Source organism: Danio rerio, chromosome 4 (genome assembly GCF_052040795.2).
Source record: "Danio rerio strain M-AB ecotype USA chromosome 4, GRCz13ab, whole genome shotgun sequence".
Classification (NCBI taxonomy): domain Eukaryota; kingdom Metazoa; phylum Chordata; class Actinopteri; order Cypriniformes; family Danionidae; genus Danio; species Danio rerio.
Genome location: NC_141024.2, coordinates 65758290 through 65767233, shown reverse-complemented (window position 1 = coordinate 65767233; position 8944 = coordinate 65758290). Strand labels below are relative to the sequence as shown.

General features: G+C 35.7%; 2 protein-coding genes across 4 annotated transcripts in view; one reads left to right on the top strand and one right to left on the bottom strand.

Moving 5' to 3' along the window:
* LOC137487288 (uncharacterized) overlaps positions 1–8944 on the bottom strand; it is a 372332-nt gene that overhangs the window by 4839 nt on the left and 358549 nt on the right. For 2 of the 3 annotated variants that reach the window (XR_015484149.1, XM_088650549.1), the window contains exons 1-2: positions 2534–2560; positions 2032–2182 (exon numbers count right to left, since the gene is read on the bottom strand). The exons of the other annotated variant lie outside the window; for it this stretch is intronic. Coding sequence is in view for 1 of the 2 variants with exons in the window: in XM_088650549.1 (XP_088506675.1) it covers positions 2032–2116 (85 nt within the window). In the remaining variant the exon portion in view is untranslated. Of the gene's footprint in view, positions 1–2031; positions 2183–2533; positions 2561–8944 lie in introns of those variants that run through there. 3 annotated transcript variants of the gene reach the window in all.
* LOC147845203 (uncharacterized) overlaps positions 1–8944 on the top strand; it is a 449333-nt gene that overhangs the window by 308475 nt on the left and 131914 nt on the right. The window lies entirely within an intron of this gene.

Below are 8944 nucleotides of genomic sequence, written 5' to 3'. Positions count from 1 at the left end.
AACACATGGTTTAAGCAAATTTGATGAATGCGAACGCATTCGTGTAAATGGGGCCATAGTAGTGACCTGATCTTATATGCTATTGTTTTAGAACCTCCATTTTAGTTGCCTATTGGAGAAATGACCTGGAATAATAAATGGCTACTTGCTCTACAAACAAATGTGTTCATGACTATTCATACAAAGAAAAATAATAAAATGAGAAAATACGACTTTGCAACATCAAGCAGCATTAGACATGGGCCAGTATTAGATTCTGACGGTATGATAAGCTTGGATATAAATATCACAGTTTCATTGTATTGTGATTACTGCTCTAAAATGTATTCTTTTTAATCTCTGGGTAAAAAAAAAAACAAGAACTTTTTCCCTTTGAACACAATATATTTTCTTTTAAGAAACTTTGAGGCTCAGTTTCACAAACAGGGCTTAGATTAAGCTGGGATTAGTCCTTAGTTAAATTAGGCTATTTAAGCCAAATTTATAAAAATGGCTTTAGTAAAATATATTACTGGTGTGCACCTGGAGAAAAAAATACACTGATGTATTTTATCTCACGGAAAGTTATTTTGAGTTGAGACCGCTCAAACATGCAATTTAATCTTGACTAGCCTTAAACCTTATTTGTGAAACCGGGGGAGAAAGTATTATGGGGCAGTAAACATATCAGGCTGAATCATTCAAATGAATCATTCGTTTCAAAAACACAGATTTCTTTACATTTTAAAATGGCATCTTTGGATATATTTTATGCTGGAGATACTGTTGTCCTGAAAAACTTATTACAAAATGTAAAAAAAAAACCTTACATATACTGTCGTACTGTGGTATACCTTGAAAACGGTTATCGTTCCATACTCAAGCAGAATAACCCTGTTTTAAGGATCTAAAAATAAATTCTTTAAAAAAAAACTCTCAAGCAAAAAGATTCCAATGGCGACGCCTGCTGGTACATGAAGAATTTGGTCAATACTGACGAACTTTACACTAGTCAGTGCAATGCTAAACATTATTGTTCCACTATTTTTAGTTTGTTTTGTCTCACGTCATCCCACAGCAACATCTTATAGCTTAGAATACTGTACAATGTTTTATAACAATTATTGTAGTGTCCATTTCATTTAGCATATTTAATATTGCTGGCATCCACATCCTTTGACAAACTGTAAACCAGGGTTTCTGCAGGTTTCTTTTTATGACATTTTTAAGACCATTATGAATGAAATTTTAGACCCATAAAGGGATAAAGCTAAAGAATTTTTCCAATGGTCTAGATGGAAAAGATTTTTATTTGCCCCATTAAAAAAATAAAAAAATAAATGAAAAAAATTTTTTTTTATATATATATATATACACAATAATAAATAAATAAATAATTTTTTATATGTATTTTAGATATTTCTAGCTAAAGATTTTAAATTTTTTGTTTGATTTAGGATCTTAAGACATTTTATGACGCAGCGGAAACCCTGTTTAAACACAATAGCCCTGATAATTAGTTATTGTAATAATGATGTACTTCTAACTCAGATATTATCTGTGAGAACTAGTAACAACTACTAGAAACAAGTTTAAACTCATAAAGAAGTTGATGAAAAAAGGGGAATTGTGATCAACGTGACGTATGCAAATGGAAAGTACTAAGCCAACACTATCACTGTAATAGCAGATATCTACTAGGAGAATACTGTAGGTCAAATATCGTCAGCTCAGTTTAACTTTTTTAATTTAATTTATAAAGCGCCGGTGCTCAAGGACGCTTTACAAACAGCAGGAGAACAAGAAAAGCAATAACCTTAAGAAGGTAGAGAAAATGGGAGACTAATAATACATAAAATAATGACAAAAGACATGAGAACAAGTAACAAGAAAGAAACTCATTTCTGTCTTTCAATGAGTGCTTATGTGCATTTAGGAGAACTAGGCAGCACACTCAGGGCTGCAAGATGGATTAATTTAGTATTCTTATTATTAAAATATATCTGAATGAGGATCAAATGACTGAGTTGGTCTTTAAGAATGAAAACCAACCTGCTTGTTCCTGCAGATCTTCCTGTTTGACTGTGAATGTTTCTTCAATCTTCACATCTTCACTCTCCTCTTTAATAAATGCCATCTTTATAACAGTGTGGAGATCTGTCGCTTCAGCAGGAGTTTTTCCTCTGTCTTTGGACACTTTATCCTGTTTAAAATGAACAAAACAATAAAAATGTCCAGTTGAAAATTTATAAAACAATGAACAGAAATAAAATAACTTCTCTTCAACACTTGCTTCAACAGTTTATTTTAATCAGAGTAATTAACAAAAATAAATCAGGTAAAATGTTTCATTAAAACACGTATTACACACTTTTCTGTTACTTTAGTCAAACAATAGCCCTCGATTTCTGATAATAAAATAGTACCACGTTGTATAAAGGGTTAAAATAATATTTCCAACAGCAGGAACATAATTTAGCATCATTTAAAAATCCTAAAACTTTAGAACATTAACTTTAAATCGGGTTATATCTGTAAAACTTTTAAAGCAAACCTTTCTCCAGTTGAATCACCGCGCTGTAGCGGCGCCACCTGATGACGTCACGCCACGCCAAAATAAAAGTCTTTTGTTTAGCTTTTTTGCCACTCTAGGCAGGGCAAACTTTATTTATAGAGCACAATTTTACACAACCGTGGTTGATCCAAAGTACTTTACAATAAAATAAACTACACAATAAAACTAAAAAACTAGTATTAAAAATACAAAAAAATGTATGTTTAAAAGTAATACTAAAATACAAATAAAAAATAACATGCATTTGTCACTCAAAGGAAAGAGAGTAAAAATAAGTCTTTAAGTTAGATTTAAAAGCATCCATTGATGTAGCAATCCCGATGTTCAAAGGGACACTGTTCCAGAGCCATAGAGGTAAAGTTGGTTTTATAATCGCACATTCTGACTTTCCCCTTAATAATATTATTTTTTTATAAAAGTATTATTTGCAAACTCTAAATAGTAAAATCATATTAGCAGCAAATGGCTATCAAAGTACAACATTGTTCACAATCAAATAAACAGTGTCAATGTTGTTTTCAAGCCACACTTGCATGCTCATTCCAATCTAATATTCAAAGTAACATGGTAAACAATACAGAGACTTCTAAATGAACGAATGTGTGAATATAAAACCAACTTTACCTCTATCACAGAAAGCTCTATCACCTTTTGATTTGCAGCGAGACCGAGGGACAGACAAAAACTGGTCATCAACTGGTGATCTTAACGGTCTACAAGCTAAATAAAGTCTAATAAGTTCACTTCACTGACATAGGCTAGGGCAAAATTGTGCGCAGCTTTTAATTAACAAAAAGAAATTAAGTAAAATGTTTCATTAAAACACTTATTACACACTTTTCTGTTACTTTATTCAAACAATAACCCTCGGTTACTGAGAATAAAATAGTACTACGTTGTATAAAGGGTAAAAATAATATTTCCAAAAGCAGGAACATAATTTAGCAAAAGTTTTTTTTCTTTACATTTTTTTCCACTTACTGTTGCAGTCATCATGAATTATTGATACATTTCTTCCATGTTTTTATAGAAGTAAAGTTGGTTTTATATTCGCACATTCGGACTTTCCCCTTAATAACATAATTTCATAAAAAGTGTTATTTGCAAACTCTAAATAGCAAAATCATATTAGAAGAACAGGCGTAAATCTGCTGTATTAGTTACTTAGTTATTAAGTATTCGGTATAATTAAGTATTAGCTACTTAAGCTAAAGCCGTTTCCCATGTGTTGTTTCGTTTGTGAAGACTTGGCATAATGTTTACTTTACATTAAGGACCACAATAAGCATTTTGTCTAGCAGTGTATTTGCTTAATGAGCACTGTGCTACATCCAAACTAACCCCACTGTATTTTTGTATAATCAATTTCTATTCTGTTGTTAAGTGAATCAATTAATTTAAAATTAAAATGTGAAAAAATTTAAAAATTTTTTAATTCTTTGTGATTATTTTTGTGATTATTTTAATAATAGTTTTGCATTCTTTATATAAAGCACTTTGAATTACCATTGTGTATAAAATGTGCTACAGTATAAAGAAACTTGCCTGGCAGTTTAATGTATTGGATAAAATGACAGAGAAAATAGACATAAGATCATGTTTCAGTGCAACTAAACCCCAAGTACAAAAAGTTCACAAATTAAGCAATTTGGCTTTAAGAATGAGTTGTTAAATTCTAATGTCACATTATCAATCACAGCAGGGCCGGCCCGTGGCATAGGCAGTATAGGCAATTGCTATGGGCGCAGTACAGCCAGGGGGGCGCCAGAAATGGGAGAAGAAAAAAAGTAACTTCCACTATACTTAAAACTAGTTGGTATGAATTCAGAAAAGAATAAGCCCACATTAATATAACTGCATAGTGCATAGCCTACTAAGTAGTAGTAGTATAATAATAATAAAACCTACTCGCCTAAGACGCCCCCCTCTGAATAATTAGACTGTACCTGCTACGGTGTTCATTTTTTTTGATGGGTCAACATGCTTAATATGTCAAAACGTCCCAAACCCTCTCAAACAGTCTAGTGCGCAGGGGAGGCAAAAAAAAAAAAATAACACAAGAAGAGGAGGAAAAACGCGACAAAGACAGAGGTAATGTTACAACAAAGATGATTATTTTACTGTATCCGTGATCGATGACGCCATTAATTAGCTAGACACATACTTGTCAACTCTCCGGTTTTCCCAGCTATCATCAAGTTTAAGTATTTCCCCGTAGTTGCCCTGTATGTTTAAACTTTCTATGAATAGTGAAAGTACTGTCAAAACAGAGCCGATCTCAAATGTGATATACATTGCAAGAGCTGTGCAAGAGAATTGTGCTTTCGCTTTATTTTGGCTTGAAAGAATGTTAATAAAAATGTCTGCATTCACTTTTTTCCTGTTAAAGCTGTGCGTCGATCGACGCAACCCCTGAATCAGTGTATGCATGCAGTCTGACTACTGGACGTGCTCTGTATGATATACTGTTCCCAGATCCGCTTCTGTACACGCAATTTAAAGATGAGCGAAAGTTTAGCATACTTTGGGGATTTATGTGTGTTTAAACAGACACATACATTTAATAATATGTAAACATGTTTGTTCTGCTTGTATTATTTTTAAAAACACAACATTTTTTTTTTCTTAAATGAGCACAAACAGTTACTAAACTAATCGAATGCTTTCATTAGCCTATAGATCTGTGCATTCTTATGCCGAGTTCGGACTGCATGATTTTCAAAGTGATTGTGTCACAGATGTTTTCACACTGCTTGACTATCTGGGCTAGCGTTTCATCGCTGCTTTGTTTACACTGCAAGATTGATCGGCGACTGGGACATTCACATTGCATGACTTTACTATAGGAAGAATCGCTGACAACTTCGTCCAAACTACGTCTCAGCCAAAAACACGTAGTATATCTTTTGTTATTAACTACATAATGAGAAAGAAGCCTTTAATGGGGTAGAGCATGTACATGTTTGCTCACCTGGGTTTAAAGGGAATTAGCCATTTCTCCTCAACGTTGATAATAAACTAATTTCTTTCTGTATGAAACGTCAAACAGACACGGTTGCTCCTGAGTCCTGTCAAACCTCCACTAGTTTTTCCTCCATTTCGTGGGTCCAAATAAACCGAAAAAGAGCGCTTTTAACTTCTCCCCAGCCTCCCGCTGGCCTGCAGCAGGTATACACACACGCACACACAAGTGAAAGCTGCTCTCTCATTGGCTGTAGGCGATCGCTGATGTTATTTTCAGTCAAAACTCAATTCACATGGCATGATTTAAATCGCCGACAGCTCCAGATATTCAGCATGCCAAATATCTCACAGGCATCGGCGACTTATCTGCGATTCTCTCAGATCGCGTCTTTGATAGTTCATACTGTGTGATTGTCACTCACGTGCACAAGCGGCGATTTGCCTGTGATTTCAGGCATTTGTCGGCGATTTCCCAAAACCTGTCGGCGAGCCAAAATCGGGGCTAAAATCACGCAGTCTGAACTCGACATTACAGTAACACCTCTGTTATCAAAAAACAAAATAAGAGATTGCTGCTCTTCACTAAATAACTGTAGTAATGCTAATCAAAATTTAAATTCAGTAAAAAGTGAATGGGATTTTATAACTTTATTTATTTTCTGTATAGGCCATTGGTTTTATTAGGCAAAATATTTCGTGTTATTGTTAATATTTTCTAATGTTTGCTATGTCTTCTTTTTAAAGCTAATTGTTGTCCCATATTTTTACATCCCAGTGTTGAGAGGTATGGCATAACATGGTTTGCTAATCAATAAATAGCAACCTCTTTGGTTGCTATTTTAAGACTGGCTGTCTTTTTTTAGTCTCTTTGTGCAAAAACGTCTAGCCCTGTTTTCAGCATTGTTACTGTGGCTTAGTTGGTCAAAGTGCCTGTCTAGTAAACAGGAGATCCTGGGTTCGAATCCCAGCAGTGCCTAATGTACAGTTTCCAGAGTTGCTTCTTCTCAAGATTTACAAGTGTTTACGCAGCAAGCTGTTTAGCAGTGTGGTACTTAACAAAACTCAAATCCTTAAGAACGCTGCTCGTTCAAGAGGGCTTTGGACAATGTCTTTATAAAACATGGTGTGGTAATGCCTAACCAATTAGACTTTAATATTTCAAGTCCAGACATTCACACATGCAGCGCTACCGCTGTAAGTTGTTTTTTTTTCTTTTTTTGATTAAACAATTAGCTCCTGTCTGACGCTGTGGCTTAGTTGGTCAAAGTGCTTCTCTAGTAAACAGAAGATTCTGGGTTTGAACCCCAGCAGTGCCTAGTCCGTAGTGCGATTGGCTTTTATAGGCCAGAGAGTACCAAAAAGTGCTTTCTGTGGAACAGTGCTGGAGCACTCAAGCTCTCCGGTGCAATCAATAGCGTCGGACTTCTAGGCTGTGAGCTGAGTCATGCAAAGGTTGTGGGTTCGAGTCCCACCAGAGTCGCAAGTTTTGCCCCTATTCTTCACTTGACTCAGGTGTGGTGAGTTTCCATCATTTTACGCATCTGTACATCCAGTTTTGCTTCTTTCCTTCATTGCTCAGTGCAGGCTTAGATACTAGGGGTACTCTACAATGAAGCTGATGACTTACAGTTTTTTCTTAGTTGTTTACACACAATTACTTGTACTACAGACACAATTTCTACAACATGTGTAACTGATGCACCAACCCCCTGAACCAATTCTGCTAAACTACAAGCACAATTCCTGCTTTACACTCAAATTGCAGGTTTACAACACACTTTTTTCAAAACACTACACACAATTTTCTGCATATTACACAATTTTCATGCAAAAAAATCTTTTGTTTTCACAAGGAACACACTGACAGTCTGTTTCTTAACAAAACTCAAATCCTTAAGAACGCTGCTCGTTGAAGAGGGCTTTGGACAATGGCTTTATATCGCATGGTGGGGTAATGTGTAACCAATTGGACTTTAATATTTCAAGTCGAGACATTCACACGTGCAGCGCTACTGTTGTAAGACAGGGGCAAAACAAATTGTCCTTGTCTGTCGTTGTGGCTTAGTTGGTCAAAGTGCCTGTCTAGTAAACCGGACATCCTGGGTTTGAATCCCAGCAGTGACTTGTTTGCAGTGAGCTGTTCTTTTATGGGTCAGAGAGTACTCAGGCTTTGTGGCGCAATGGATAGCGCAGTGGACTTCTAGGCTGTGAGCTGAGTCATTAAAAGGTTGTGGGTTCGAGTCGCAAGCATTATCCATTTTCTTCACTGAGTTAGGAGTGGTGCGTTTCCATCATTATAGGCATCTGTCCATCCAGTTTTGCTTTTTTTCTTTCATTGCGCAGTGCAGGCTCAGATACTAGGGGTACTCTACAATGAAGCTGATGACTTAATTGAGATGTTTTAAATAAGGGAGATTGGAAAGCGGTGCAGGGCAGAGTGGGCTTAAAAAAGGCTCGAAGGCAACCTGTGATTTTGGGGAAAAGTAACTGCCACCTATTGTTGAGATCAAGCCTTTTGGGTTTGTCGTACAAAACCCTCTTTATGCATGTGCAAAGTAACTGAGTAGAAAGCATAGTAAATTTTGCTCCCCCCCCACTGTCTTAGATGAAACTGCGTTTTGGTTTTTTCTTTTAGTGTTAAGACTAAGTTGGCCAGAGCACCTGTCTTGGGAACAGCAGGTGCTAGGTTCAAATCCAAACTGCACCTTTCCCTCAGATTATGGGAGAGTGGCTTTCTGATCTGAAAATCTTTCAATGGCCAATAGCATATGTTTGTCCAGATTTTCCATTTTCTGCATCCTGACATGCTGGTTTTTGTGTTTTATCCCAGCCGGCATTTCAACGGTGATTCAACGTTGAATCAACGTCAGGTCTATGGTTGGATCAACGTTGAATTACCTTTCGATTTTGCAAATTGGATCAACGTTTATATAGTGACGTTGTTTCACCGTCGGACCACCACCGGTGATTCACCGTTGAAATCACAACGTTGTTTCACTCTTACCTTTTTCATGGGTGAATTATGGTCGTTTTGTAGACGTTGAATGAAGGTTGAATTACCTTTCGATTTTGCAAATTGGATCAACGTTGATACCGTGACGTTGTTTCACCGTCATACATTTCAACGTAAGTTAAATAGAAATTACATACAACGCAAAGTCCATAAATATAGCAAACACATTTTTACTAATTAAAGATACACGACACAAATACACAACTTAGCCTGTGTATCAATTTATTTAATACACACCTCATTATTTCAATTATTCTAAATATACAGCAACATTTACAGCATACATAGTTCATTAAAACCATGCAGGTTACTATACATGCTGTACACTCAAATACAGAAAAAGGCATACAATTAGTCACTTTTTAATTAGGTTTCATGAATTAAAGTTAAAGTTTACTAACATGAACAAAGAA